We start from the raw sequence: 14,859 nt of genomic DNA, 5'->3' as shown, positions 1-14,859 counted from the left end.
ACTAAAATATATTTGGTATATAAGGCCACGTTTTCTAAGACATGCTAAACCTATAAGAGAAAAAGCAAAAGCTGCTTGCTCTAAAACCCTCCCCTGACTCCCTCTGCGTCCACCCACGTCCAAAGAGGGCAAGCAAAGGCCTGCCAGGCAACCTTGGATTTTAGGACAGAACAAGAGGATAAGGTACAAAATGTGGGTGTACAGAGCAGCTCAGAGAGAAAGGCAAAACCTCAAAGCAAAGAACAAGTTGGAGCTTCTGAGGTTCCAACTGCCTCCGCTTTTACGACTCAGCCCCGGTGGGTGGCAGATGGGCTGCGCCAGCGCTCACGTTTCGTTCCCTGCAATCCCGCGTCCGGGCCCGGAGCGCTGAGCCACTGCGCCTGCGCCCGGGAGCCCTGCTCGCGGACGGGGGCGGGGCTTCCGGGGCGGGGCCGGGCGCGCGGGAGATTTGAATCTCCTCGGGGCCGAGGTACGCGCTCGCGCAGACGTGAGGTTGCGCGGCAGTTTTCTCAGCAGGGCCGTGCAACATAGAGGGGCACAGGGCGGCCCGGGAGATGGTGGAAGGACCGGGCTGTACTCTCAATGGAGAGAAGATTCGGGCGCGAGTGCGCCCGGGCCAGGCAGTGACGGACATGCGGGGCCGAGCGCTGCAGAGCCCGGCGGGGCCCGGCTCGCCGCCCTCGGCCTCTGGGGCTGCGGGCTCCTCACAGGTAAGCCGCTCCTATATCTTGCGAGGGGACCAGCAAGGCGAAGTGGAATAAAAACCCCATCGGGTTTCCAGGGTCCAAAGAGTCATCTCTTTGCTCTGGCTCAGGCGCCCTGGGGCCCCGCGTTCCCGAAAGCTGACCTTGACTTCACCGGAGGGAGAAGGCCGTGCTATTGCGCCCAGTTGAGAGCTGCTGGGCCGCTGAGCTGCTGGGCTAAGGCTGCCGTGGAGAGGCCCGGGCGGGGAGTGATGGAAGGTGTTTTATTCCAGGTCGCTTAACTTCTTTACAGCCCAGCGAAAGGTGGTTCCTTCTGTGTAGAGCTGCATTTTCTGCTGTTAATGTTATCAGATCTCCGCAACCCCTGACGTGTTTTTTCTTCACATTTTTAAGACAATAAGCTTTGTAGGATAAAATTCTAGCTTCTCGCTTGCCTAATATTCTGCAATTGAAAATGTATCACAACTAATATATAATTCTGAAATTTCACATAGAAGATTTAGCACCAACCTTCCCACTCAACTTAATATTGCCGTCTAATGAAGGGGCAGTGAAACCCATTTTGGTTCCCTTAAGTGGATTTTTTGCTTTTTAAAGGAAATTGTAGCACAGCTTCTTGCCACTCAGGCATGCATTCCAGATGGTGTGGTATTCATTTGGTAAGAATTTAGAACTAAATTAGAATTTAGAATTTAGAACTAAGAATATTCTGATTAAGCCATCGTGCCTTAAAAGCCTTTTAGATGTACGGATGATTGTATTTTATGGATGCAGGCAGTATTGTGCCGTACTTCAATTTCTCCTGCGAAGCTTCATTGTAGCCTTTGGTCCTGGAAGAAAAAGTTGCCTGCTATGAAATTAGCATCTGCTTACAACTTGAAAGAAATGAGGTTCTAAGTCTGAGAAAATAAATTTTCAAACTTGGAAGAGTTAGTTTTGCATCTCCTTCCAGTTGCCAGTGTATTTTATTTATTTTTGACTTTATATGTCACTTAGTACTCTGCACCTATTCTTTTATTGTAGCGTTTCTCTCAAAATCATTTCAGGGTACCACAGAGATGGATCTTGAGTGGTCTCTTAAGAATATTAATGTTTAGAAAAATCACTCATTCGACAAAATTTTGAATACTCAAGGAACCAGGGAGGAACAAAAACGAACACCATCTTGTGGAGTCTATTCTTTAGTTGGGTAGATACACAGACATTCATGAAGTAAGAACAGAAAGAAATATAAATTGATAACTTCTCTAAAGAAGAGATACACGGTTCCATAAGAACTTACAGGAAGTTCAGGGAAAGCTTTGCTGAGAAAGTAACAGTTAAGCTGAGGTATGAAGGGTGAGGAGACCTGAACTGAAGGTTGGCAGGCGGAACGCTTCAGGCAGAAGAATAGCAAAGGAAGAGAGCTGCGCATACGTGAGGGATGAAAGAAACCTGGTGTGGCTGGAAAAGAGAGGATGAGACAGAAGGAAGGTGGTTTGAAATAAGACAGGATTGGGATTGGTGAGTCGGAGTCAGACGCTGGGGATTTTTGTAGACCTGGGTAGGGAGTAATGGGGGTCTTTGAAAGGTGATCAGATCCATTGACACTTTGAAAAGATCACTCTACCTTGCAAAGGTAAGAAGAGTGGAGGAAAGGCGGGGTAGATGCCGCTTCCTCAGTTACACGAGGACTGTAGGAATCCCGGGAGGCCTGCCTGGACCTTGGAGGAGGGTGCTGGGGGCAGAGATGAAGAGAAGGGAACAGAGTCGCTATTTCGGAAGTAAAGGCAGTAGGGCTTGGTAACTACGGCATGACATGTTACAGATATCATCACTGACGTCGTTCAACAATAATATATTTTGTATTAGGTCTTAAGCTCGCTCCCGAGGATACAAAGATGAGTTAGATAAACTTCCTTCTGTGAGAATCCCACTTAATGTTTTAACTAGACATCACCTCATTGGTATTTAGGCCCAAACAGCATGAACATTCCCTTTAGTTTGTGATTCTCTTTAGTAGCAAGGCATAAAGTGCTTTTGAAGAACTGTTGCATTTCATTTCGTTACAAGAAATAATAACCCAATGATAAAGGATTAACCTGCTTCTACAGAGGAGGAATGTGAAGCTCAGAGTGAGTTTAAATAATTAAGTTGCCCCAGATCACATGACTAGGAAGGGGTGAACCAGGGTTTGACCTTCCTGCTTTCAGACTCCAAAGCCTACACTCCTAACCATAGATCCCCTCAGTTATAAACGGTTCAGTAGGAAAATGGCTGATTCATTGTCAGGAACACCATATTGCTCAGCATATAGTGGTGATTACTTATTAACCAGCGAAGTGAGACCTTAGGTTTTTGTCTGTGTCTGCCACCATTTTTAGTCTTGTTCAGTTTGGTTGATTCTCGTACCTAATTTGATAATCCTAATGGCTACCATTCCCATGTTCACAGTGCAGCCTGATAATATAATACACATGCTTAGTCAGTGTTTGGGCAATTAGTATCACTTGGCAGCGTTACTAAATGAGCTATATACCCCTTAAGTAAACAGCCTTGAATGTAAAGCTGTTATGCTTAATACCTTGACATAAAGAGGTATTAAAAGTTAGAAAAGGTCTTTATGATTGGGATCTCAGGAACCTGGTTCTGTGGGAACTGGCTTTGAAAATCAATATGGAATGAATAATCCCTTTGTGGTTATTGGGAATATTCTAAATATTTTGCCATGGCTTCACTTTCTGGGCCTTTGATCTAAAAAAATAATAATCTTTATCAACATGAAGGGTTCTTTGCATTTTAGAGGGTTGTTCGATCCATAGTAAATTGCATCAGAACATGGTAGGTTGTCACAGATCTCTGGCGTGATCATTACTGTAACAGGTAATGATCCCGTGTTTTCTAGGCCTTTATGCCAGAGTTAAAGCTATTTAAAGGTGTCTGCTACTGGCTTGAAGTCATTAGTTTTCACAAGGCAGCAGTTGAAAAATAACAGCATACAATCTTCTTTATATTGCAGTAAACAGGAAAAATACAAAGGAGAGTTAAAGAAATATTATGTATTTAAAATAAATGATTTAAACTCCAGATAATCATTGTACCAAAAAAAACACCTCCGTAGCTACTGCCATAATGAACCAGTTACTGTGGCATATAGCCTTCCTCTTTGCTGCAGTTTGACAAGTCCATAGAGAACACGTTTTAAGGCACGTCTCTCGGTGACAAGCGATCCTCATTGAGAAGAAGAAAGGTTACAGCCATAGAAGGTCCCGGCATTCGCTAGTCCTGCACGCGCTGTATCATTTCTCTGAGTTTTGATCCACTGTCTTGTCAGCATAAAATTATGCAACTCTGTAAGCACATTGCATAAAACTCTGTTGGAGCTTTGGAACCTTATGGTACAAAGCAACATTGGAATATAAATGAACATGTCTGGTTAATGAGCTGTGAAGAGTCAATCCTCCGATTTTAATTGTTGGGTGGATACAGTATTGTAGTGAAATAGGTATGTAATCTGCATAAGTTTTCGATCTTCTTTCACAAAACAGGATAGGAAACAGTTTACTTGTATTCATTTCATTTGAAACATGATCCTCTGGCTACCTAGTCACTCCTTCAGGTTCGATACATGTAGCTAGCTCTTCCTACCCTTCTTTTTTTTTTTTGTGGTACGCGGGCCTCTCACTGTTGTGGCCTCTCCCGTTGCGGAGCACAGGCTCCGGACGCACAGGCTCAGCGCCTATGGCTCACGGGCCCAGCCGCTCCGCGGCATGTGGGATCCTCCCGGACCGGGGCACGAACCCGTGGCGGACTCTCAACCACTGCGCCACCAGGGAAGCCCTCTTCCTACCCTTCTTGATCTGCCCTTCACTGTGCCTGGAGCAGAGTAGGCCTCATAAACATTTGAATGGATGGAGAAGCGCAAAGTTCTGAATAGTGCCAAAGTAGTTTTGATGAAGGATTTAAAACTAAAAGCAGTTCAGAATCTTTCTTTATGAGTATGTGTTTTGTTATGTATGTTAAATGGAAATTCCTATTACAAGAAAATCATGAAGCCACAAAGTAAACGTTTTCCTCCCTCCTTTCCCTTCTTCATAGTGGGGGGAAAGAATCATAGCTCATTTTTATTGCCAGTATGTAAAGGAAGGAGCTAATCCACAGAGATTCGTTTTCCAGCCAAATGAAGCTTATTTGTTTACATCCAAAAAGGGCTTTTAACATTGCTTTAGAGTACTTGCTTACCTTCTTCAATGGATACTGATAATGGTTTCACCTTAATGACTCAGGATCGTTATTACCAGCACTCAGCATTATATAGAGCCGTGGAACAAGGGTCAACAGAGAACAGATAACATACGGATGAGGAAACTCAGGGAGATGACTTTCCATGGCCACTGGAGCTTTCACCAAACAACGAAGTATTGGGGGTGATGTAGAGAAAAGGACATGATTTTGAATTCCAGCTCCTTTGTTACTTCCTCAGCTGGAGGTGCTTATGACTTACATCTTTGCTTATTTGGTCAGGATTAGATTAGAGGACATATAAAACTCTTAGCTTAGTGCCTAGCGATGTAAAGTAAACGTCCTGGTAATTGTTTGTTCCTTTTTCTCCCACAACAGGGCTTTCTCACCAGACCCATTTATCAGAGGCATGACCTATTGCCTTATGAAGGGGTGTAATCTTGTGGTGCCCTCATATTGTGTATAAAGCATTTAGCCTCTGAGTAAGCGCTTACAGCCTCTCCTCTTACAAAATTGTAGAATATATTTTGATGAAAGGACCTAAAGACCTCTATTTGGGGGCTTAGAGACCATTTTAAAACTAGGTTCTTTGGTGGTCTAAATTGGTAGAGAAGTGACTTCTGATTACTGAAAGTGTCGTTGTATTAGGAAGGTAAAGCATGTGGGAGACAAAAAGGAGGACAGACTATGAATGTAAATATGGTATTATTTTCTTCCTCTCTGGGGAAAATATGTAACCGCACTAGAGCTGAAACATTTATCTATGGAAAAGTCTTATTCTGTTCTGAAAAGTTCATCTTCCTTGTTCACCCATGGATAGGCAGGATAAATGGTAATCAGCACAATAAATCATGTGCTGTCTCCGAAGATATATGTTGTTTTGACGATTTCATATTATTAAGCTACTTGAAAATGGGAACGTGAACCCTTCTCAATCATACTTAAAATTGTGGCAAAGGAGATTTTCCTCTCTATTTCAGGAAAAAAAAAAAAAAGAATGAAATGTTCAAATAATATTGTAATAGGATTATAAGGGCCCAAATGAGAAAGCCACGTATATATTGGGCCATTGTGTATAGTTACAGCAAAAATAATAGGCTTGTGGAAATTAATTTTTGAATTTGTCTGGACAGCTGGAGCTTATACAAAGAGGTGATAACCCCAGATTCCACAGCAGGGCAAGTGAATATCTTGTAAATCTTTGGTTTATTGCAGAAGCCTTTCCCAGTTTGTACACAGGCGCTCTCAAAATAAATGGAACAAACCATCACTGGTACACCAGAATTTCCCCTAAATGGAGTTTTTAAAAAACAGTTAAAAATATATGCAAGTGCTTGAGATGGGCGATTATAAGTTGAATTTTTTATTTTGCCCTGAGTATATTATCTAAAGCTGATTATTTTAGAAATGATAGTGTACTGGGAATCAGGGGATTTGGTCAGGTGCTCACGTGATAGACAACTGGATAAAAAGATCTTTTTGTATCACCTCAAAACCCAAATAAGGTATTGGAATAGATGTTTTCAAAGCAGCCATTTAAATGCTAAGTAAGCATCTTAAATAAAAACCGGACAGGCTGGGACTGGCCGCTGAAAATACATTAATCTCTTCCTAAACCTTCCCATAAAGTTCTTTTTACTTTATGGGAAACTGGTAAATATAGTATTTTACATCCATCTAGCTTTTGGTAGTCATGAGAATTTGGTCCTCCTATATTTAAGCCTCACTCCATTGAAGATAATTAGAAAATAAGAGACTAGGGTGTTAATAATTTTCAAAGGAGATAAAACAGGTGGTAGAGTAGAAGTTTTTGCCAAGAAACCTTGGGAAAGGTAAAGCAAGATGGGGATGATGGGTGGGGAAGACAGCAACCCTGTGTTTTAAAGCCACACTCAGTTTTAAGAGGGGAAGAAGGAGGGATCTGATTAATCCCACAGATGTTTCCTGAATTCCAGGCATTGTGTGAGGCTCCCAGGGATATTAAACACCAGAGTTACTTTTCCCCAGGAGCTTATGGACAAATAAGGGAGAAACACAAGTCACAGACGGATCATCATTTAGTTTGTTAAGTCCCATCATAGTGGTTGGTGAAAACACTGTGCTGGGTTTGGCACTTTGAAAACCTCAAGATGATTCCTCTTTCCAGTGGGGAAATTCCAGTACCAGAGAGAGGGACACACAATACATGTGAGCAAGGAAGAGGTTATACTAACATCTCATTTTAAACCCAAGCACCTCATCAAGTATTAAATAACGAATTCTGGGACTTCCCTGGTGGTCCAGTGAATTGGCACTAGAGTTCATCCAAGAAAGAGAAGAGGAATCAGAGGCAGATGTTCTGAGGACATGGTGACATGTGTCCATAGTTCCTGATGCTAGAATCTCCCATGGGTTTTGGGGGGGTTTTGTTTGTTTGTTTGTTTTTTGGTTCGTGCAGAACTGCAAGGCTGTCGCTATTAATTACTCCTCTGCATTCGTTCATTGGTCGCTGTAAGTCTGTGATTGATTCCGCAGTTCTTATTTTGCAAAGGACAGATGTAAAGCCAGTTCTCTGAACTTCAGGCAGTTTGGGAAAGTTTGGCATTGGCTGTAGCCATTACAACTGTGAATGGATTTAGTGGAAGAATAGTGTCTGTTCATGCCTTCATCTGCTTGGGCTGCTATAACAAAATACCACAGACTGGGTGGCTTAGACAACAGAAATTAATTTCCTTACAGTTCTGGAGGCTAGAAGTTTAAGACCAGGGTTCCAGCCAGTTGTTTCTGGTGAAGCTCTCTTCCTGGTTTGCTGATAGCACTTTCTTTTCACATGGCCTTTCCTCTGAGTATACAGGAGGAAGACAGTGTGTCCTCTGGTGTCTCTTCTTATAAAGATACTAATCCTATTGGATCAGGGTCCCACCCTTATGACCCGATTAAACCTTAATTACCTCTTAAAGGCCCTATTTTCAAATACCGTCACAATGGGGGTAAGAATTTCAACGTAAAGAGTGTTGGAGGGGACACAATTTAGTCCCTAGCAATTTGCAATTTTTTTTTCTTCTTTTTAACATCTCTTATCCCTTTATCCCTTTGAGCTAAATACTACAGTTGTGTCTTTTTTTTTTTAACAAGGACCAATTTAGTCAAATAAAGAATAGAATGAACATATCATCTTAAATATATAGGATGACATGTCTGTAAACCAAAAGTCTGAGAATCACTGAATGGTAACATCCTAACATAAGTGGAGGGAAAGTTGTGATTTGCTCACAGACAGTATCTAAAACTGTTTTATCGGTTTATCATACCAGTATATATACTGCCCAGCTTAAGAAAAAGAGCATTATCTATGTCATCATTTTCTATGTCATTATGTCATTGTTACTTGGAAGACTAGTCAATTGATTTCTTTTAAAAAAAAATGATAGGTTGGCAGGGCTTCTCAAGGGATATCTAAACTCAGCCCATTCCTTTCCTTCACCCACAGAAGAACTGAGATTTTATGTTTATAATTTCCTTGATCTTCTTGATAATGTTCAGTTCATATGTTGTAATTCTGACACTGTGTTGTTTGGTTTTGCTTGCTGATGGGGGAAGGAGTAGTGGGTTTCTTTTTCCTTTATTCTGAACATTGCAGTTGGGGAGGGAGAGAGTAGCAGATCTCAAATCAGATCCCCCTCCTCGGGGGGACCCCAGGCTTTATCTCTGATACCCCGTATCCCACAAGACCATGAAATTGAAGCGCTCATTCCTTATGTCTGGTAAAATGCCTTTCTGATAGAAGCTGGCTTCTTACCTTTGGGGTTCTCTCTCACTTTTTACTTGTTTTTTTTTTGTTTTTAATTTTTTTTATTTTTTTGCGGTACGCGGGCTTCTCACTGTTGTGGCCTCTCCCGTTGCAGAGCGCAGGCTCAGCGGCCATGGCTCACGGGCCCAGCCGCTCCGCGGCATGTGGGATCCCCCCGGACCGGGGCACGAACCCGTGTCCCCCGCATTGGCAGGCGGACTCTCAACCACTGCGCCACCAGGGAAGCCCTTTACTTGGTTTTTGACCTCTTACTCTTCCTTACTGGCTTACAAGTCAAAATGTCTTGTTTCCATATTTTATCCGCCATTTTTAGCTGTTTGTATCTGAATGCTCTTCCGAGGACGTTGGCTGCACGTTGGAAATGAAAGACTCTGTGCCCTAGTTTTTAGCTTTAAAACATTCACATCATTTTTCTGTGCTTTTCATATGCACAGAGCGATATGGTCCTGGAAGAAGTTCATTTTGATTGTGTGCGAATGACTTTTTTTCCACTTAATTTTTATTTGGCCTCTCTCTTTTATTTATTTATTTTTGCGGTACGCGGGCCTCTCACTGTTGTGGCCTCTCCCATTGCGGAGCACAGGCTCCGGACGCGCAGGCTCAGCGGCCATGGCTCACGGGCCCAGCCGCTCCGCGGCATGTGGGATCTTCTCGGACCGGGGCACGAACCCACGTCCTCTGCATCGGCAGGCGGACTCTCAACCACTGCGCCACCAGGGAAGCTCTGGCCTCTCTCTTTTTAAATGACTGCCTAGTAATTTGACAAAATGTATGTAAATAGCTGATTACGTTACTCGACTTGTTGGAGATTATTCTTCTCATTGGATGTACCTGGGCATGAAGTAATATAAAAACCTTAAGAATTAAATTATGATTTTTGTTTCGAGTTTGTGTGTGTTTACATATGTGTATGTATTTTCTCCTAGGCTGCTGCACTGAATAATAATAAAGATTCCAGCCAGAATTTCTTGAGACTGTTTAATGGGCACATTTACAGCGGCGTGGAAACTTTGGGGAAGGAGCTCTTTATGTACTTTGGGCCAAAAGCTTTACGGTAAGGTAAATCTGTACAGTACGTCTTATCTCTCTATGTTTAGAGATGTGTAGAAGGCTTTTCTTGCAGTTTGCTGCATGTCACATTTAAATACATAGAAAGTACTCCATTTTTAAGAGAGCTCTAATACAAGAGGTTGAGATTCTATCATGGAAAGCAATAAGCAGAAGAAGAATAAATTGTGATGTCATCGTTCCTTGGAGGGTTAGTCAATTTATTTCTTTTAAAAAAAGATGACAGTCTGGCAGGGCTTCCCAAGGGATATTAGAGCGTTACAGCTCTGTTTTGCCCCTCCTCAAACTCCCTGGGGTGCTCTTTTCCCTCTAATTTCCACCAAATATTTATTGCATTTAGCGACATTATTCTCTTTATATTTATGACAGCTCCTCATTTGGTTTGAATGTCTCTCTAGATTTTTACATTTTTCTCTCTTCTTTCTCTGAAGCCTTGTACGGGAAGGGAAACTTATTTATAGATTTCAAAACTTTCCACAGAAGTAACCGGTTCTCTGCTGTCTCACAGTGCTTATGGAAATTCATTGCTAACACATTGGTTGACTTAATGATAAAAATGTCGAAATGTATGTAATCACCTATCTAATTTTTGCAAAACATACAAAAAAAGGCCTGTGGAATAATATGTCTGTCAAATCTGTCTTCTCGGAGTTTAGCCTAATCTGTTGCAAACTGTAAATTTGAATCTTTATTAATGTTTCCTTAAGATATTACACAGTGTTCACCTGCTTAAAAGTTCTGTTACCAGACCCCATGCTTCTAAGTGAAGGTGAATAATGGTTGCAAAGAGATAATATGACTCTGTGATTGTTATTTATTGCATCTCATCTATTGCATGTTTAGAGTACTTCAGACTTTATGTGATTGCTTTTCCTTTGACGTGGTCTCTTCATTGTCAGCAGCTGCTGTCCCTGGACAGCGTTGTCCCTTCATGGTTTTTCTCAGCCTGGAATTGATAACATCAGCACCCGCCTCCCGGTTCAGGCAGCAGTGATCTACTGCAGGCTACATTATTGTGGTAATAGATTGATTGATGTGATTGAAAATTCTTTGCTCCAAACAGAGTAGGACACAATGGGATCCATGTAAGATAGTTGAAAACATTGATATGTCATTGATTCTCTGTTGTGAGGTGCAGATTTATTTCTATAGCACGAGAGGGAGGTTTTTACCAAGTGTTCTCCACCAGACTGATAAGGGGGGAATCATTTCTCAGTGCAGAGCTGTCAGCAAGTGTTCCATGAAGTTCTAAACAAGGGCAGCTGTTTCCTCAAACTAAGTAACTAGTACCATCCCTGGCGAGTATGTGTCTCAGTACATGGATGGAGACCCGTGTGATTCCTATGGCCTTGACTGCTATGTGATGTAACAGTTGAAGGTCATTGGCAGATCAGCTGTTTGAATATGAAGTTAACAACCTAAAATCACCTGTATTCCCTTTCACAATTTAACGTAAGTTAGGAAAATGCTCTCCTAACCTGTGCTTCTTGGGAGGATGGATGACAGTGTCAGAGAAATGGGGTCCTGTGTAAGGCTGCAGGTCTGTGAGCGTGAGATAGAAATGTAGTCTTCATTTCTGACCTCTGTTTCCTCCCCACCAGGCTGGTCTGCTCTTTAGAAAGCTGATAGTAGGAAACATGCTTAATGATCACAGTTTTCCCTCAATAGGCAGCTTCTCACAACTCAAATTGCCCATGGATTTAGTACATCTTATAGGCCAGGCCATGAATCTTCCTGGGATTCGTTTGTTAATGAAAGTAGAATACAGGCCTAGCCCTCTGGAAGAGGATCTGCCATGTAAAATCCACACTTCAGAAAGATACAAATTAGACAGTGACTGTTTCTGTTGCTAAAAGATGTATCAGAGTGCTCAGAATAGTGCCAGAAAACAATAAAAATGATTTGGTATACGTTTATTTTAGGAGTGCAGATGTGGTGTTAGGTGTGATTAATACCTATACTCTTTCTGAACACTTTACAGAAGCTCTTCATCTGTCAACAAAAAAAGAGTCATGTTTAATTTTTTGTTAAATATGTATCAAATACTCATTAGAGCAAACTGAGAAACAATGAACAAACAAGAATAAATTTATACCTTCACAATCCCACTACCAAATAGAATCTCTATTAACCATGAGTGCATGTGTTGCCGGTACTATGTGTGCATGTATTTGTAACTCTGTTCACCCAGACATGCCCATCCTACAAGCTGCTATTTTCAGTCAAAATGAACGCAGCTTATATCGTGAACTTTTATATATATATATATATATATATATATATTTTTTTTTTAAATGAATATCTTTTCTAAAACACTTTGGTGTTTCCAACTTATGGTTTATGTGACTCCCATTGTTTGCAATTACATGCATACTCAGAGACCAGAAACTGTATCTGAAATATTTTGGAGGCTTTGCCATTTTAGTGAAGCATTATACATAATCAATTTTGTAATTTATTGGAGCTTGAGTGATATGATCCTCTAAAGAGAAATGCAAGAGATAATGTGACAGTTCTTTCTGGTTTGCTGAAAGGTCTTTAAGGAATCCATGATACATATGCTACTTATAAGAGGGTTTTAGAGCTTAAACATAGTTTTGTAATCTGTCACATAACATGTTAGGAAAAGTTGGAGTGTGATAAGGACTCCAAATGAAATTTTATACTTGAGAGTAGTGAATACCTACTGTTTGTCCAACATGCGCACTTATCTTTTGGGGACAGCATTTCCTCTGGAAACTGATCATCTGGTCACAGTAACCAAAGAATTCAAGTTGAATTTAGCATAATCTTACTTAACTTTCTCTCCCACGTAGTCGGTTGGGTCAGCCCAAGTTCTTCTGTGAACTTTCTCAGCTGGAGCCGAGGCAGATTAGGCTCTCGGTGATGGAGGAAAGCTGGGGCTGTGAGGCCTTAAGACTTGTAGGTGGCCGTTGGCTTGTCCAGAAAGACAAGGTGATGGAAAATACAGCCAGCCTCCATAAAGCAGAGAGAATCCCAGAGGGATTTTAGCCCCCAATTCCCTCTGTTGCTAAGATCCAGCCACATTCTTGCCTTTCCTGCAGTGTGATTCTTCAGCCTTCCTGACTCCATAAGCGACCAAATATCCCTTAATGCCTAAGCTTTTTGAGTTGGGTCTCTGTCACTTGCAATGTAACAAAACTGACCATTAAAGTAATCTACAGGTGGAAAAATACATATTTTAAATTTCTTAAATAGTAGCTTTTATCTTGTATTTCAATTACCATAATGCTTTCATGCGTAACTGGAGAAAATATGGAAATCTTTACCGCAGTCATTTACGTTCCCTTCTGCACCCGACAGCCTACAGGGTCGCTAGTTCTGCCGCTTTCCTTTTCTTGCTTCTTTTCACAGTACACATCATTTTATTGCAGTTTTTCCCATATTTTAAAGTAATATATAAGCCAATTGTAAAACCTTAAGATAGTTCCAAAATATCTAAAGGAAAAAGTAAATACCACCCATAATTACTACTGTTAAAAAGAAAACACTCAACAGTTTTTGTAAATATCATAGATAAAATATAAATTGTATATATAGTTTATATTACATATGCATGAATTATATGATATTGCATGTTATGATTTTTATATAAATAGGAATTTTAATTTATATTTTTCCCTTTTACATAACATGCATATTGCATTGGTCAACGTCAAAATGTACATTATTATTTTTAACGTGCACAAAGTGTTCTACTCTATGGATGTATCATCATTTTTTTTAGTCAGCTGCCTACTGACTACCTACCCTGCATATTCCTGTCCTAAGGGAGTCTCTCCACACTCAGGTCCCCCAGCCCTCCGGTGGCAGACTGCTGTTGCCTGTTACTCAGTGAGAGGTTCGTGATGGGGAAACAGAGGTTCTTGTTTCTTCCAGACCAGCTTTAATTTTGGGCAGGCCCTGAGCATGTGGGCCTCAGGGCTGCAGTTTTCTCAGAGCTGCTGCCCCTCTCCTCCCTAAGGCAGCCGTGCTTCCTTCGCTGTGTGGGTGGCCTTAGGTCAGAGAGTTACCTCGCTCTCTCCCATGGGACTGGTGCCTGGAGTATCACTGCAGGAGTCTGCACCAAGGTTGATTCCCTGCCTCATGCCTAGAGGCAGATGGCTTTTGCTTGGGCTCGTTCTGAACAGCAGTGCACTTGGCCTGGACCTGGAGGCAGAAGGGTTTCCTTCCCTCCCCAGTGGCAGACTGCTTGCTTATCCTTGTTACCTGGCACGAGACTTCCTCTGCCTGCAGGTAGTTTCCTGTTACTCCTGTTACTACTCAGCTTTTTGTTTGTACCTCTCTATTGGCTAGAGCGTCTTAAAACTTTCTAAGACCTCTGCTTCATGTAAGAGGCATGTTCAAGAAGCAAGGAGACAGGGTTTCATGCAGGCAGGTCCCACGTCACCAAGGGTGGCTCTTTCAGGTCCCCTGCCATGACTCACATCTTACTTGTGGGCAGCTAACTTGTGGATGCCTGTGGGAAAGAGCTTACAAGTGAGGGCACACTCTCCTTGTGTCTGGGGCTCCAGAGATTCTAAACCGTCATACTAGCCACACTATTTAAAAGTTTGTTGAAAATATTAGCTGTTTTCTTCTTATCCATTTCTACAGTAGCCGTCGCTTTCTCCCGTACTCTTTCCCAGATGGAATAACTTGTGTGTCTGTTTTTCCAGAGGGGCTTGTCACTCTTTGGAATTTATTTCACCTGGCTGCCTGCTCAAGAAAATTTAGGATTTTGTAAATACTGTGATTTTTCTCCTTCTTAGGGTAGGATCCATATTCACTTTTAGCTTCTATATCCTAAGTAGAAGCAGAACTCCCTTTTTCCTTTTCAACATGGTTAAGACCATATCTTTCTTTTTATAACCTCTTTCTTTGAATTCCCAGCATAAGTTTTACAATCTTTATATTCAACTGTTTTACACGCTAGTATCCATATGACGATTTTGACCACTTGATAATCTTCATAAGCAGTTGCCTCATCTGCATGTGTAGTTGTCATTAATCTGAACCTGTGACAATACTGTCGTTGTTGCTATTTATGTTTGGCTAAGGAGGTTCAGATTATTC

General features: G+C 41.7%; 1 protein-coding gene across 1 annotated transcript in view; it reads left to right on the top strand.

Moving 5' to 3' along the window:
* Positions 1–532: 532 nt before the first annotated feature.
* Positions 533–14,859, top strand: part of NEIL3 (nei like DNA glycosylase 3) — a 41,454-nt gene continuing 27,127 nt past the window's right edge. The window contains exons 1-2 of the mRNA XM_030829907.2: positions 533–710; positions 9,642–9,769. Of these exons, the coding sequence (XP_030685767.2) occupies positions 555–710; positions 9,642–9,769 (284 nt within the window). The 5' untranslated portion in view covers positions 533–554. The remainder of the gene's footprint in view (positions 711–9,641; positions 9,770–14,859) is intronic.

Source organism: Globicephala melas, chromosome 21 (assembly GCF_963455315.2).
Source record: "Globicephala melas chromosome 21, mGloMel1.2, whole genome shotgun sequence".
In the NCBI taxonomy this organism is placed as follows: domain Eukaryota; kingdom Metazoa; phylum Chordata; class Mammalia; order Artiodactyla; family Delphinidae; genus Globicephala; species Globicephala melas.
This window is presented reverse-complemented; position numbering and strand designations above follow the sequence as displayed.